At 34.3% G+C, this 16,812-nt stretch overlaps 1 protein-coding gene across 1 annotated transcript in view; it reads left to right on the plus strand.

Annotated features, from left to right (window-relative positions):
• The window catches only part of MAP1C (methionine aminopeptidase 1B), a 266,196-nt gene that overhangs the window by 215,190 nt on the left and 34,194 nt on the right, over positions 1–16,812 (plus strand). Inside the window, exons 8-9 of the mRNA XM_089788662.1 lie at positions 9,270–9,367; positions 11,292–11,339. Of these exons, the coding sequence (XP_089644788.1) occupies positions 9,270–9,367; positions 11,292–11,339 (146 nt within the window). The remainder of the gene's footprint in view (positions 1–9,269; positions 9,368–11,291; positions 11,340–16,812) is intronic.

A 16,812-nucleotide genomic window follows, 5' to 3' on the forward strand; every position in this document is an offset into this window, starting at 1 on the left:
TGATCAAATTGTATATCAATCTCCCATCACTTACTAAAGATCTGACACCCTTGATGAATCTTCTGTACAATCCATGGCTTAATTCCTATTCAGTATACTCTGTACAACAAACTCCTTAATTGAAATTATAGATGCCGCTTTTAATAAATATTGTTATTGTTGAGTTGAATATAATTGTTTGGGCATGGTTTGATCTCTTTTGCCAATATCCTTTAGAGGTAGTATCTCTAGAAATGGCTCCTCTTCGTGAGGCACTTGGATTACTTATACTACAGCTTCTCATAGAGACTCCAATAAATTTCCATTGCTGAGACTCTACTTACCTCCTTCATTTCACGCAAGTATCCTAAATGATTTAATTTTTATTTAATGTTTTACTCACACACCCTCACCTCTTTCCATCTACCAGACTGGGAGATATGTATAACATAAATTGTTATAATTGTCAGTATGGTAAAACTTAATAATCAAAAAATAAAAATTGTGAACTAACACTTCCAGAACTAACTTTTGTTAAGGAATGATAAATATATGTTTAAATTATAGTGAATCGATGCCTCCAAAATGACTTCCATCACTTTATTTAATTCAACTCTGTTTGGTTTGTTGGGTGGATATTTTGCAACCAACAGTTTTGGGTAAAAATCCAGTTGCAAAATAGGATGACCAGCCACAGCATGTGAGACAGAGTCTCTCCTACCTTAAAGGGAAGGCTCCCCCTTCTCACCATTTCTTGGATCAACTCAAGGTAAGCAAGAAGTCAAGAGATTTTATAAAATGGGTGTTACCAATATCCTTTCTTATCTTTCAAGAAAGAATCCACTTACTCGTGGAGCGAGTAATGGGCAGGATGAATCTCTAACTACACTTCTATCTAAAGTTGTAAACGGTGATACCGATAAACTAACACCAACTCAAAGGCTAGTTGAAAGCGTACCAATTTGGTTCTAAGTCCTATTAAGAATAACCTCTACCATTGGGGCACAAAGACTTCCAGAAGTAGGGAATTCTAACTATTTTTTGTGAATTTGATATGGTAATACAAGTCACAGTCAATGTTCTTAGTCTATGTATTGCCACAACCACTCCCAGTCAAAGCTTCAACTCTGATTATTTCTTAAATCACTATGCTCTATTATTGAACACACAATAATAACATGAATCGAAGATAATAGGCACAGTCAAAGCTTCTAATTTTCTCTATCGCAATTGCTTCCAATCAAAGCTTTGAATCCATTTGCTTTTTTTTATTCACTTTTTTCCCAAATTTATACTACACAATCAAAGTTATGCTTGCACAAATGTGGCAGAGCTTTTTTGCATACAACAAAAGATGATTTTTACAATGAGGGGGCACTCATTTATATAGGCACAGGAGTTGAGAAAAAGGTGGAGGAAAAAGTGTGAGTAACTCAACCAACTTTGACCTAGTCTAACTAAAAGAGAAAATATAGGGTTACATGCAAGTGCACATGCAACTCGCATTACATGTAATTACACATCTTCATGTAATACATGCTCTACAATTACAAAAATGAAAGAAGAAGAAAGATGGAAGAGAAGGAAACAATCCTAGGGATGATTCCAAAAGGTCTTGTACTTGGCGATGCTATCCCAGATAATAATAGGATTGGGAATTCCTGTATTTTGTGGCACTGTATTCACTTTGATAACCATGGTGTTACGTCTTTTGATAGCTTCTGACTCTCTTTGCTGAATTGTCCGTTGTCATTTGAAAACTTGATGTCATCCAACTTTTCTTGCTCATGTTGTCGTGAATTCTCCTTTTTAGATCAACACAAACTGGAGTCTTTAACACTTTGAAATCCTTCTCGATGGTGTCCGGATGTAAATTCAGAACAATTTTTCATCAACACCTTTAACTCTTTTTTTTTCCCTTTTTTCTTTTTTTGAAACAAAGTGCTTGGCGCATGGGAATGCATGCAAATGAGAACTTTTGACTTTTATAAAGTGACTTGGGCTTTCAAGATGACATTGCACGGAAAAATGATTATATGTAAATGCAACATGTAATGAGAAATGGAAAGTGAGATGACATGCAAAGGCGAATGATGGGCTTTTATATGTAAGTGTGAATGGAAGATGAGCTGCAAAGCATGGAAAGATGTGGAAACATGTAATTGCTCATGAAGGCACAAATGCATATGGAGAGATGGAAATGGACAGATAATAGGCTCTATAGTCACATTTGGTGAAAAGATGAAGTCGAAGTACATGAAAGATGAAAATGACATCTTTTTTACTTTTAATAAAAATTGGACCGTTTGGATGCAATTACACATATAGTATTTCATGTAATCGTGTCGTGTGAATGAATGCGAAAAGTGAGATGAGTGAAAATGGAAATGGAAAATGAGATTACATGCATGTGCGGATGGTGAATGAGATAGAAAACATGTAATCGCATTCGCCAAATGAGATGTGAGGTGTTGTGACATGGAAGATGGAAATGAAACGTGATGATGTTTTCACATGAAGTGAAACAACAAAAAGTTCTTTCCTTGGGAAAGAACTTGTAACTTCTCCAAAGTGGAGAAAATCGGCAAGCAAGCACACAACACAGAAACACAAAGGAAAACGTACCTTTGGAAAGTGACTCAAACATGCCAAGATGCAAAACACGTCAACACTCAAATTCAAAATTGGAACTTGGGAGAGAACCAAAAACATGAAAATGAACAAATTCTTCATTTTTGAAGGAAAAATGCACTTTCCATGGAATAAATTTCAACAAGTAGCAATCATCAAGCAATTATGTGCATAAAATCAGCAAGATAAGCACAAATTAAATAGCGAGAAAGAAAGAGTCCACTTACATGAATATTAAGTGCCAAAAATGAAGGAGAAAGACGTTCCAATATTGAAAAATTCTCCAAAAATGTTTGAATCATTCAACCTTTTACAAATTCGAATGGGAGAAGACAGCAATCAAGGATAGTTGTTGAAAGATTCCAAAACGTGCCCTAAGATTGCTACAAAATCCAATGTTTTGAAATACATGTGCTTGGGACGTTTTTAGCAAAAAACCTTTTTCACCATGGTGCATGAACAAATCAATTTGATGTTTAAACGTCAAATCATGCACCTACATGCAATGCAATCATCAAATATAGCCAAATCGATTTGGATTGGAGCAAAAACATGTTTAAAAATGGAGTTATTTGCTGATTTCTTCAAAAACATGCCCTAGTTTTGAGCTTCCAAAAACATTTTTGAGCATATTGAATCCATTTTTGATGCAAGGAAAATCATGCCAAGTAAAAATGCCTCCAATGGAAAAAATCCCATGCAAATCCATCAAGAAAATCTCCATTTATGATCAAAATCAGGTTCTTGGAGGGCAAAGACATGGATTTCTTCAAAATCGGATTTTTTGGAGGCCAATACACATATTAAAACATGTTTTAGCTAAAAATTGGACCTTTTGGAGTCAATAGCATGTTTTAAAATGTGCAAACAAGGCAAATCGGACCTTTTTGGGTAAATAACATATTTTAAAATGTGCAAACAAGCAAAATCGCACCTTATTGAAGAGGATGCACATTTCAAGTTACATTTCACATTTTGGATGTAAAGACATAAAAACTTAAGTTTTGATGCAGTAGCATCAAAAAGGTCCACCGAGTTGAACTTTATATGCAGTGCCATGTAAAATGTCCACTTTTCATGGATTTTACGTGTAATTGCATATAAAATGTCCACTTTTGATAACCTAAAGTCATTTAATTCACTTAATTTCATAAAAATATTACTAAATGAGTCATAAACAATATTTATATATCATATTTAAAAATATAACATATAAACATCATTTAAAAAGTAACATTTAAATAAGCATTTGATTTTAAAATGAAAAATTAAACTAGAACTATATAGTTATATAGTTACTTTAAGTGAAAATTTAAAAGATAAAGTAACTTAAAAACATAAGATAAGATAAAATGAGATAATAATATTAATGTTCACGAAAAACCAACAGAGGTTTATGGGACTAAGCATACAAACAGAAGAGTCGGCCCAAGCAGAAGCACCAAACAATGACTGAGAAGAAACAAAAGCCAGAAACAGTAAAAGAAAGAATGCAAGAAAAGAAAAGGACTAAGGGTTCTTACTTGTTACAAAGAAGCCATTAATAGAAGGGTAAACCCTTGGACGATCCATAGTCATAAACTGCCGTGTAAAACTGTTGTAGGATTATCGTTGCCTAGAGAGACCGGTGCAATGTCTAATTGATTTGGAATGAGAAGTACTAGAAGGACTTTTCAAACCTCGTAGAGGAGACAAGGGAGAGAAAAAGGCAGTGATGAACTAGTCTGAAGTACGCCCCTGAGGTATAAAAGACTATAAGGTAATCTCCCGAAGATGGGTGGCCTCTTGAAGATAGAGTGCAAGACATTGCTAATTAGTATAACTGAAGAACATTGAAAGAGAAGAACAATCTGTGAAAAGATAGTAAAATCTCCCTTTGATCTCATAGTAGAGAGGACATCGAAAAATGAAGTGGATCTCAGTCTCAACCTCTGCCATTCGTGCCGGTTCCCTTTCCCCGCCCTATTCTTTTTTCGTAGGGTTGGGGCCTCCCATCTCAAGAAAGTGAGTCGATTCAATGATCGGTCGGTAGCCAGTCATTCTCACTCCTAAGATTTCATGTCCGAACTCCTGCTTCTCATTATCCCTAGCATTCGAAGAAACAATCATAAAACACATCTATAGAAAAGGCAATAGAGAAGCAGATAATCTTGCTAACAAAGGAGCAGATGGAGAAAAGATTCTAATAAGATAAGCTAATATGATAAGTATAAGTTAGACACTTGCTCTTGAAGTGAAATTGGTTCAGAACTCTTACAGTCAAAGTAAACATGTTAATTTCTTTTAATAGCTTATGTATGTCTATGTACAAGCTCTATGATTGATCAATTCAGCTGATATCATGAAAGTTTAATGTTAATAAGTGACCTATTTTTTGTTATTCTAAATTTTTCTTTCTATACCATCTAATTTTAAAATTAAGTTAAGAGGAGATAAGTTCCATTTTTCGTTCTAACGACTTGATCATAGCCAAGTTTAATTTTCAAGTTATATTCACAAGGAATTATCAAGAGTAAAGCTATAAAGTAAAAAATTAAAAAACAGGAGCTAATTGGTCAATTTTTTCTGGGATATTTATATAAGGGCTACACTGTCATGCCCAAAATTCAGGCAAAAACACACTAACAAATTTTTTAATTTTTTTTTAATTTAATTTAATTTTTTTTACTCATTCATTATTTTATTGACCACTTGATTCAAAGGCTCCGCTGAGAAAGAAACAGGAAGAAAACCCGACATCGTTGCCACTACAAGAAAGGTTTAAATTACATTTCTATACAAGATTTTAATCCCGAACATAATTGAATTTGCAACAATCAATTTAAATTTCCTTCATGGCCCTAATCAAGGGATCCATATCATTTTTTGCAATGCATTGCTAAGATTGTGGAGGGAACGAAAACTGACTAGGTGACTAACAAGCATAACAAGGAACAAAATCAGACATTCATTTCCGTATTGGGTTTTCACAACCGATACAAAACTAGGGAGAAGGTGGATTTTTCCAACAGGAGATGTCAGAGACAACACCAAAATAGATGCCCAATTGGGGCTATAACTCAAGAACTTTCGTTCTTCCATTCTTACATGCCAAAACTCATATGTGGTTTGTGCTAACAGGTAGGGGCCCATAACACCCTACCCTCTGTCCCTCTTCTCGTCCTGAGAAGAGACTCTACACTGTTGGAGTTCAACTGAAGACCTTTCCCGAAATTGGCCACTTCTACCCTATCCGAGGGTGAGTAATGCCAAAACACCCATACAAGAAAACTTCGAAATTCAACAAAACATGAAGGAAAAACATGATTTCAATCCTTCCCAAGCATACCCAACATACATACAAGCATACCAATGAACAACACAATAACATAAGCATGAACCAAGCATGAAACAACATGAGCAATCACGAACAACATGAACAAAGGAGATGAAGAACTCCTACCTTCACAAAAGGTTATGGTAAAATGAACAAGTTGAGAAGAGCTTTTCATTCGTTGCCTTCAACCTTCCAAGTCTCCTCTCTAAAAAGTAGAGATTGGGTAACAACCAAAACTCCTCAGAAAAAGCCTCTAAATAAAATCCAAACTCAACCACCTAAAAAGGGCAATAACTTCCTCCACTTGCCTAAAAATCTAGAGGTTTCTAACTCAACCAAACCTAAGGTTAACGTCTAAGTGGAGTTGAGATCATTCAACTCATGATAAAAACTATCAATTTTCGCAATAAAGCAAAAATTGGGTTTTTGAGTGACCATGAAAGTCAACAAACGGGGCTAGGGGGGTGGAAAATGCCCCCAACCCATACCCATACCCCTTGGGTACTTAGATTTCATGATTTTAGGCCTTAGCGATTAATTAGGGACCTAACAAATGCTAGGAAATTTTAGGACTATCTAACAACCTTCAAAAAGCAGACTAAACACTAATCCGGATTAGGGGTAATTAATCTCAATTAAAACTTGATTAAAAAGGTCACTAACTTAGTCCGACTTAGATCTTTGGGTTACTCGGTTAACCCTAACTAGCATGCTGAAATGCATATACAATTTACGATTGTCAAGCGACACTATAAAAACACTGTTACGAAACATTAACATTTACTGATTACAGAATGATACATTCATACATCTCACGATACAAATAAAATACATACAACGAGGTTTCCACAAATGGTACATAGGGTTCAGTTTCATTTCTCCATTCGATTTTCTTGGCTAAAATATCCTGCACATATCAGTAGCTCAAGAAAATCACATACATATATTCAAAACTTATCTGGATAGTTACGTGAATCAAAACATGAATGTATTAGGATTTCAGTTCTTATTAGGACATCTAAACCATAAAACATTATTTCATATCCATTCTAATCTCCTACAACAGTTTTAACAGAGAGATACATATTTAATAAGTACATGCGAGGAGGGACCTTACATACACCAAGGATATCTATCCATCTCTAATCTTTGGTGCCCAATTGAGATGGTTTTCTTACTCTAAACACAATCTAGGGTCTTATGGCCTTTTACCTATCAAAAAAAAAACATTAAATAGTGGAAATCTACAACTAGAAAATGACACAATGTAGACAACTAGGTATGTTTTTGCTATGGATTCGCATCATCTTTGTCTTCAAAATAAATGAGTCTGAATTTTAAATCAGTACCAATATGAGGGACTGAATTATTCAATGGAACCCGAACCAATCTCTCTTGTGCTTCCTCCTTGTCAAGTTGTATGGTACTTTTTGCAATCAACATCCCGGCATGCAACTAGAATCTATTGATCCTCAAATTGAAAAATCACCATGCACTACTACCAACTTCTCTTGTTGTCTAGAAGGGGACCTGTTCGTCTTGATTGATTAAAAAGAGTTGTAGGTGGACCAATTCCACTTTGTAGCAATAGAATTGAAATTTTGTGAAAGCAGGCAAATGGCAAGCATCCACAATTTTGCTCCATCTGTTTGAGTTAATATAGCCTTACCTATCCTTGCCTTTAATTTGCTAAACATTGGACCCTAAAGATTGATGAAGGCTAGCAACTATTTTTAAAGTAAAGTTGTTTCCCTATTGGTATACATCTTTTGAAGGGCCTTCATGAGCCCTTCTTTCACCTTGTCATCATTTAAATGAGGCACTCTTTCAGGTATTAGTGCATACCATTTGGAACATAGAACATAGGCTGTCATATGAAGATGGTTTGTTCATAGTGTTATCCTGCTACATCGCAGTGGACTTGATATGCTCATCATATTATCCCAAACCATGTTCCTTACTATGATTTTTTTTCTTCATTGACACAAACATGTTCTTTTGGTAAGTCTCTCCAAGACCAGGAGAGTATATATCAATATATTTTATTACCCTCACAGGTGAGAAGAAAGAGAAAATGTCATTGCAAATGTTTCTTTCATAAGAAGAATAAAACTCAAAAAACGAAGTGTAGTATCCAAAACTGTTAATTTTTGCACAAGTTTCTATGCATCAGTTTCTAATGTTGCAGAACAAGTCTTTAGTTGCTGCATAACAAGTCAATGCTTAGGCAGAAAACAAAAATAATTTAATTGTTACAAATATTAATAAATCAATAATCTATAACTAAGATTAGAAATTTTTTACCTCATGTGGACGGCAATTGTCGCCAGGTATTTTTTTTCTTCATTCTTTTTCCATTGCCTATGTTTACTTTTGGCCATGCACTACACGCTGCATGAACCATCATTGACTGTAGAGGCTCTTCCACCTCAAGCATACTATGGACCTCTCCTTTTCTTTCTAGTTCTGTGTTCCTTTTTCTAAATTGGACCTTTACTAGGTTGGGATGTAGAGGAAAGCTAGCTATCCTTGGGCTGTTTGTGAGATATCTAGGCATCCACTGGTCATTCTGTCCCCCGTCATTTCCAGCCTTACCATGTTTCTTAAAGAATTAGAAAAAATTTCAGTTTTTAACTGTTTGGTAGAGGACAGCCTCAAGGACTTTTCCTATCCATTCCTGCATTTTCAAAATGTCCTTGGTGTGGCAGTGAGTGAAATTCCCAAGAGATGTGCTCTCATTGGGCATAGTTTCAAAGATGCCTTGACCCACAACAACTGTAAGAAACTTTTTGGCATTTGGATAGAAAAATTCTTCCCTTCTCAACTTCAGAATTTTTTCTTTCAAAATTTCTTTAATATTAATTTTTTGAGTTGAATTTCAGATTTGCTGTTTTGTATGATCAATGATGCTAGCGAGCAAGCCATGTCCTATATAGAAATTATTGTTTTTATCTTTAAATGCATTCTTTTTATGTGGCATCTCTGTCTATTTTACTTTAATTTGTCAATGTACAAAGAAGGGAATGGGAGATTGATCAAGTCACATATTTGAATACCAGCTCTTGTTCTTTACAGGAAGACTATTGCAATTTAATCATATTGGACATACTGGTAGCCCTTGCTTCCTTGATATCAAATAGATTACATCACATGCTTTTCGAAATTTAGGTTTCGAGGTTGATAACAGTAATCATTCAAGGATTTTCTCATTGTAAAATGTGCATTAGCAATGCATTGCATTTAGGACATTATACTCTGTTATCAATATTAGAGATATAGAACTTGGAAGTCATTTTATATTTTCCCTGGATAGTCATATTGCTAACATTATAAATATGTTCAGTCGACATGCAGAAAAATTTGGCTATACTGTGGACAGAAGGTTTGTTGGTCATGGTGTTGGGAAGATTTTTCATTCAGAACCAGTTATTTTTCATTATCGTGAGTAACACTGCTTAATGCAATATTCCCTTGTTTTATGGGTTATTTTTGGTAATTGTGTACATTTATGGACCTAACTAGTTTTTTAAATCTTCATCAAGCACAGCTCCAATTCTTTTGATGCCCCTTAACTAGTTTTAAAAATCTTCATCAAGTGCAGCTCCAATTCTTTTGAAGTCCCTTAACTAGGTTTAAAAAAAATTCTAATTGTACAGTAGTTTAAATTTGAAATTCCTGATTCAAATCAATCATTTGACCCCCAGAAGACTTGATATTTGCAATTTCCTTGGAAGTTTCAATGTCAATAAAACCTTTCAAGGAAATAAATTTGTTTTTCCATGTTCCTCTTTATGAATGAATAATTCCCACATTGAGTTTGAATGAGATTATTACAGTTTGCTAACTTTTTTCAAACATGATGAAATTGTGGTTAAAAACTTAAAACATATAAGTGGTGCATAGCAAATGTTCTTCCTTTTAATACAGATCTATTTTATATAAAGTCGGATACAAAATATTCCTCTTTGTTTATTGAAAATGGATCTTGTTTATTTTTAAATGCACTTTGATTTTAATTGAGCTGAAATATTATATTGAGCTTAAATTAAGATGGAGCTAAAATTTGAGATGAGGAGAAGCATTTTTGATTGCTCATCTAGGGATGAAACAACCTAGAGACAAATTATAATAGATAGCATAAATCATTTCAATATTGTTTAGAATTTCTTGTTTACTTCTAAACTGGCTATTTGTGCTCCAAATCTCTATAAGAAAGAATAAAATGCAGATACGTTTTTCCCCTAATATTTTGCGATGCTATAATTTTTAGGCTTTAATGACTATATACAGTGTTACCTTTTTTTTATATCCTTTCTGTATAATTTAGGGATTCACATTTGGGAAATTATCTGCAATGATTAATCTGGATTTTGCATTTATCTGTATATCTATTTTTTCACCTTCAAAAAAATATTTGGCAGTCAAATTTATATATCATTACATAAATGATGAAGTATCCTCATTTTATCTATGCACCTTGTAAATGGAAAAAATTAACTACTCCCAGTAAATTAACCATTTTAATGAGTGCATGTATTCCTTTATAAAATATGTTTAATTTGAGCATATATCTGTTCGGGTAACAGGAAGCCAAGCTATGTAGTGGCAGGTCAGACATTTACAATAATTCCCTTTTGAAGAATAATTTTGTTTTTCCATGTTCCTCTTTATGAACGAATAAATCCCACATTGAGTGTCAATAAGATATTATTACAGTTTGCAAGCATCTTTTTTACATGTTGAAGGTTTGAACATATCACTGCCAGATACAAAATAATTTTCTTTTTTTATTGAACATAGATCTTATTTATGTTTAAATAAGTATTAATTGAGACAGAGCTAAAAGTTGAGGAAAACATTTTTAATTACTGGAATCAACAAGGCACAGAACAACCTAGAGTCAATATGTTATAATAGATGGCATAAATCATTTCAATGTTGCTTATCTTGTTGAATACTTCTGATTCCTGAACAGTCTATTTGTGCTTATAATTTCTATAAGAAAGATTAAAATGCAGAATCTTTTTCGCCTAATATTTGGTGGTTGTTATAAGTTATATAGTCTTTAATGAGTATTAGATTGTTTAATTTTTTTATAACCTTTCTGCATGAGTTATGCGCATTTGGGAAATTGTCTGGGATTGATTAATAGAGACCTTGCATTTATCTGTATCTTTATTTTTCACTTCAGAAAAACATTTAGCAGTTAAATTTATATATATTTAAATAAATGATAAAACATCCTTATTTTATCTATGCACCATGTAACGAGCAAAATTTAACTACTCCCTGAAAATTAGCCATTTTAATGAGTGACATGCATTCCTTTATAAATAATGTTTAATATGTGCACATTTCTGTTCAGGTAATAGGAGGCCAGGTTATATGGTGCCAGGTCAGACTTTTACAATAGGTGAGTGTGTAGCACCAAATCATTTTTTCATGCTTATCTGAATGAGTACATCTGTTTATTGTCATTAAATTATTTTCAATTGAAGTGTTAGGAAGAGGAAAGTCAAGCCACTATTATAAGAGCACTTTCAAGTTCAATAGAAGTCCATAGGAGGTGAAGTTTTGCCATTATTTTTTATAGTTTTGTGCATAACATCAAGCTTCAGATATAACTTTGAGTTTTAGAAAACTCGGACAAAGTTTAATGTGGCTGTCCTTATTTCTTCAACAAACTAGAGTGTAGAGCAAATGTGTGTATTAGAACAACATGATGAGAACTCATGGTCAGTGGTGATGTCAAGCATTTTTATTTATTATTGTTCCATCTTCTTATCTGATGAGTTGGATCATTAAAGGCAAGTGTACATGTGATGTATTTTCAGTATCTTTAAATATGTATTTTTAAATTTGTTGTACTCAATCAATAATGTAGTACAAAGTCATACACTGTATGAAGTCAAGCTCAAGTGCATCGTGTGTGCCTGTCTTTGCTGCTTTGTTTCTTTTTTGCTCATTAGTTTCATTCTTTTAGTTGTGATCACACATTAATTTTTATCAGAGATGGTTAGGCATATTGAACTTTTTCTTTGATACATTTTTATTTGCTTTCTTAAATCTAATTATTGGCTTCTATAAGCAAATCACTCATTTAGAGTTGAGCTAACTTCAAATCTTCCATCCAAAAGTGCTTCTATCCACTTTATTATAAATACATTTTGGCATGCTCATAACACCTTAGCCAATTGTCTGGGAATTCCATCCAACAATCTTTTGATCAATTCAACTAGTTCACTGTTGAGCTGGAGACTGGAGATTGAGATTTTGTTTTTTGCACCAGAACCCTTTTTGGTCTTTTGCTACATCATCAAAAGGAGTTCAGATTTTTTATGGTCACCTTAGAGCATACTTTGAGCTGAATTTTAAGGATGGCTGCAAAATTTATGAAAGGGCTATTCAAGAGCAATCAGGTCTTGATACATTTTTCAGAAAATAAGTGCTTCAAGCCTATGTATGTTCACTTTCTGAGTAATCCTAATTGTACCATGAAGAGTAGGGAAAGGATTCAAAGTGGCTTTAATAAGGATTTTTGGCCACTAAGAAATCGGATTCAGTAGTTACAGCCAATTCACTAAAGATTGGTGTGCTCTTCAATCCAAGATGGTGAAGACTCATGTGACAGGATAACAGGTATAGCATGTGGATTTCGAAATATATTTGTTCAATTTTTGGTGACCTGATGCCCATCTTGTACTTGTAATCACGATTACTCTGCCACCAACAAGGTCCCTTTTATATTCAATTGTCAAGCCAAGGGGAGAGATGAAACCATTACTGACAACAACCAGTTTTTTTCTTTTATCTTTGAGAAGTTGGTGAGTAATCTCTTGAAGAATGTATTTATCATGTGCACTGATATCATCAATGAAGTCCCTTATAGGTAAAACTGTCAAAGCAAGGAGAGAGGTGAAACTAATTGCTGACAACATCAACCATTTTTTTCTCCAAGAAGTTGGTGAGAAATCTGTAGAAGCAGATACATTTCAAATGCACTCATACCATTTGAAATGGGTCAAGAATAAATGTCAGCACACATTGATTTCCTGCAGGTGCTCTGTAAAGACCTGAGCCAAAAGTATGGTGAATTTTCTGCACTTGTGCCGATTTTTATTATTTGGGCATTTTACCACACATAATTTTAATCTGCATCCAATTTTATCCAGTCCAACCCTCCTAAATGCTAATACAGTCAGATTTTTGCCAGATTCTTTTCTAAAACCCACAACCTGCTAAGGAAAGATTATACCCAACAATAATTGATACTTCTGAAAGATCTGGACTCCTTAGGAATGACTGTCTGCATAATATCAGTTGTCATATAACTAAATCTCTGTTTCACACCATTATGCTTGAATGCACGAGTTTTCCCTGAAAATTACTGTAATTTTCCATGCCCATGGTACAAATAACTTCATGTCTAGGGCATAAGAATCCTTATGCCAGCAATATATTCACATTTCTTTTCAAAACCCTCATAAATCACCTTTCCATCAACAGGAAGCTATCTATCATTTTAAGTCTTGGGACGTCCAAGAGATTGGGTTAAATTCACACCAATACAAACTTCAAACTCTGAAATATGTCTTTGCTAAAAGACTTCACAAAAAGAAAATTGAACTACAGTCGTTGAATTGCGAATGTGAAAGTTGAATGATTCTGCCTGTAACCAGCTAGGGTGGATAGTTTAACTACTAAAACTGATTTCCCAAGGGTTCTTGTTTCTGAAAACAGCCCTCCAAATTACTAATTTGAAGAAATAATCTGAGTGTAACAAAAATGAGCTCCAAAGCATTCTTTGAAAAATTCTATTTATTGCTTAAAATAAATTATTAAAGTCGGAAAATAAAGTGACTATATTATTCACCTTTTGAGTGTTTCACATGTCAAATTATAGTGCTATTAAATTTATTAAATAACACTACCCCTTAAACTGTGCTTTGTTAGATAATATTAAATAATTAAGTCAAATCATTTTGGTACTACCAACTTTTGCCTATGGAATAAAATAGTCTCAATGGTCTCTTGGACTACTCAAAGGAGACATTGCAGTCCTTTTTTTCCCAAAATTGCTTGCCTTCAAGCAATTGCAGATTAGGATATTGAAGAACCTAGTCACTCTCCCAATCAGCACCCTTTGTGGGCAAGTCCTTCCATTTGATGAGACACTCCTTAATCAGTCTGCTCCTTGACCTCCTCATTTTGACATTCTGAGTTTTATATGGATTAAATTTCCATAGTCTATGAATGATTGCATGAAATGTTTCTGTATTCAACTGTGTAAATTTTTCCGAAATGATGTGGTGCATTTTTCAACCACCTCCAAGCATGCAAATTTCACATGTACATCATTTTCTAACCCCTTTTCCATAAACCCCACACTAAGGCACTCATTTTCTTAATTCAACATGCCTTCTAACACTTGTCCAACCTGTCATAACCTATCTAACGAATCTGTCATACAATAATGACTTACATGGGTTTCTAAGATATTGACATATGGCCAAATAACTCTACCAAATTGGGATGCCTACTTTCCCATATAAGGACAATATAAATCCTTTGTAAAGTTTCTACAAATTCTGAACAACAAAACTTTACAATGCCTTTCTCTACTTGCTGAAGATGATCTTGAATATATCGGACTTGTATATGAAGTGTTATTTGGAGTATAAGACTTATTCTGCAAATGTTTTATGCTTGCTATGAATCGTATAGGGCAGTAATGCTAAAGGAGCAGACTTTATGTTTTTTCGTGTCCTTCATCCACAATCACACCCTACATAAATATGGCAAACCAAGTGGCATGTCCCTAGAAGGGACATGTTGCTCTCTGGGTCAACCTGAATTGTTTTCTTCAAATCGGCGTCTAATGGAGGAATAAATTTAGTTAGTGATTAAACTAAGTAAGTTGATCAAGTTTATTCTTAAACAATTTTGACCCAAAAGAGACGCTGATAACAACTAAAGAAGAGACAATTATGTATAGACCTTTATTAGTAAGGCATTTCATGCATAATCAGATCTATACGATCTGTAGAATCAAACCAATATGATGTCAGAGTTATAGAATTAACACTTCCTCTTAACTTGATAATCATACTAAGAGATAACATATCTAGCATCATCAATTACGATAAATAAGCATAGATTGATACAATATATCTATCTGAATCTTTCAAGCATGTGGTATCATTGAACACATGATACTGTCATATTACTGTACCTATGATATGACTTATCACTTATACTTATGATAATAGTATTGCAAGGAATGCAATATACAGGATAAAATCTGGAGAATGATTAAGTTCTTCCTTTATCCAAGTTGTGACTCATACATACTAGAAGGCCTATGTCACAGTATGATCATGAGTTAAGATCTACCGGCACAGCTAAAAATTCGGACAATGATTAAATCTTCCTTTATCCAAGTTTTGACTCATAGGCATAGAAATGTCTACATCACAATGTGATCTTGTACTCATCCAAATCTAAAAGTAGTTCTGACGCAAGCAAAGAGTGAATAACTAGGGCCAAGGGCTCACCCAGCTATCTAAACCACCCTGCAAGAGTTAACACAACGGAAGCAAACACAAGGGACAGTAACTAAAGGAGGAGAAGAAAGAAATACTTTTATTGATTCATCAAAATATCTTCATACATGCCCAGCTAAAGGCCTTTTGGGTTACGGCCAAATACAAATACAACTTCCAGATCCACGATCTAGATTCAAATTCGCATTTCCAGACTCATATCCTGTTCTTTCTAAACTCTCTCTCTCTCTGGTCCCCTAACTCTAAGCCTAAACACCCTATTTATACTTGCCAAAACGGCTTACAGAACATTCTAGAACATAAAGAAGCCACAAATCAGCTCTCAGCAAACATAACTACCTATACCAAAATTAAATGTGAGTAGAGTCAGCCCAAGCTAGAACTAGACATAGACAAGTCGGCAAACACAGGGAAACTCGGTAGCCACTGGAACTCAGTAGCAACTGGCACTTGGCAGCAAATGGAATTCGGTAGCAATTGGCACTCGGCAGCTAGTGGAACTTGGTAGCAACTGGAACTCGGTAGCAACTGAGACTCGATAGCAACTAAAGCTCAGTAGGAACTGGAACTCGGTAGAAACTAGAAACTCGGTAGCAACTGGAAACGGGAACTCGGTAGCAACTAAAAACTGGAACTCGGTAGCAACTGACAAAATGAACAAAATGTGCAGGATTACAAGGAAAACTCAAGATGCTCCTGCATCAAGTTCTCTACTGTTCAGTACATTATCTTAGAGATCATCATCTCTCATAATGTCTTTTATACAAGTGTTCATTATCTAAAAGATCGTCACCTCTTAAATAATGAATACACATGGTGGAGCCCATAACAATCAATAGCCTGACAATAATAATTTTAACTCAAAATTATTTCATTAATAATTAAATAATACAAATGTATTATAATTCAACCATACCAAGTCTTTTCCTAAAGTGATCAATCTTCACTCGAGAGAGAGGTTTGGTAAGAATATTTGCTGTCTGATTTGCAATGCAAATGTATTCTGATTTTACAGTATTCCTGTCTACCATATCTCTTACATAATGGTAAGGAATTTCAATATGCTTGGACCTTTCATAAAAAACTAGATTCACAGAAAGCTTGATGGAACTCTGATTATCACAATGAATAATAGTAGGATTCATGGGTTGACTAAATAATCCCACAAGTAACTTTATAGGCCAGATTGACTCCCGAGAGGCCATTGCTGCGGCAATGTATTTAGCTTCTGTGGAACTATGTGCTATTGATGCTTGTTTTTTGCATATCCAAGATATCATCGCTAAGCCTAAGCTGAAACAACATCTTGAAGTGTCTTTCCTA

Source organism: Cupressus sempervirens, chromosome 1 (assembly GCF_028749045.1).
Source record: "Cupressus sempervirens isolate cs-2001-9-10 chromosome 1, ASM2874904v1, whole genome shotgun sequence".
NCBI lineage: Eukaryota > Viridiplantae > Streptophyta > Pinopsida > Cupressales > Cupressaceae > Cupressus > Cupressus sempervirens.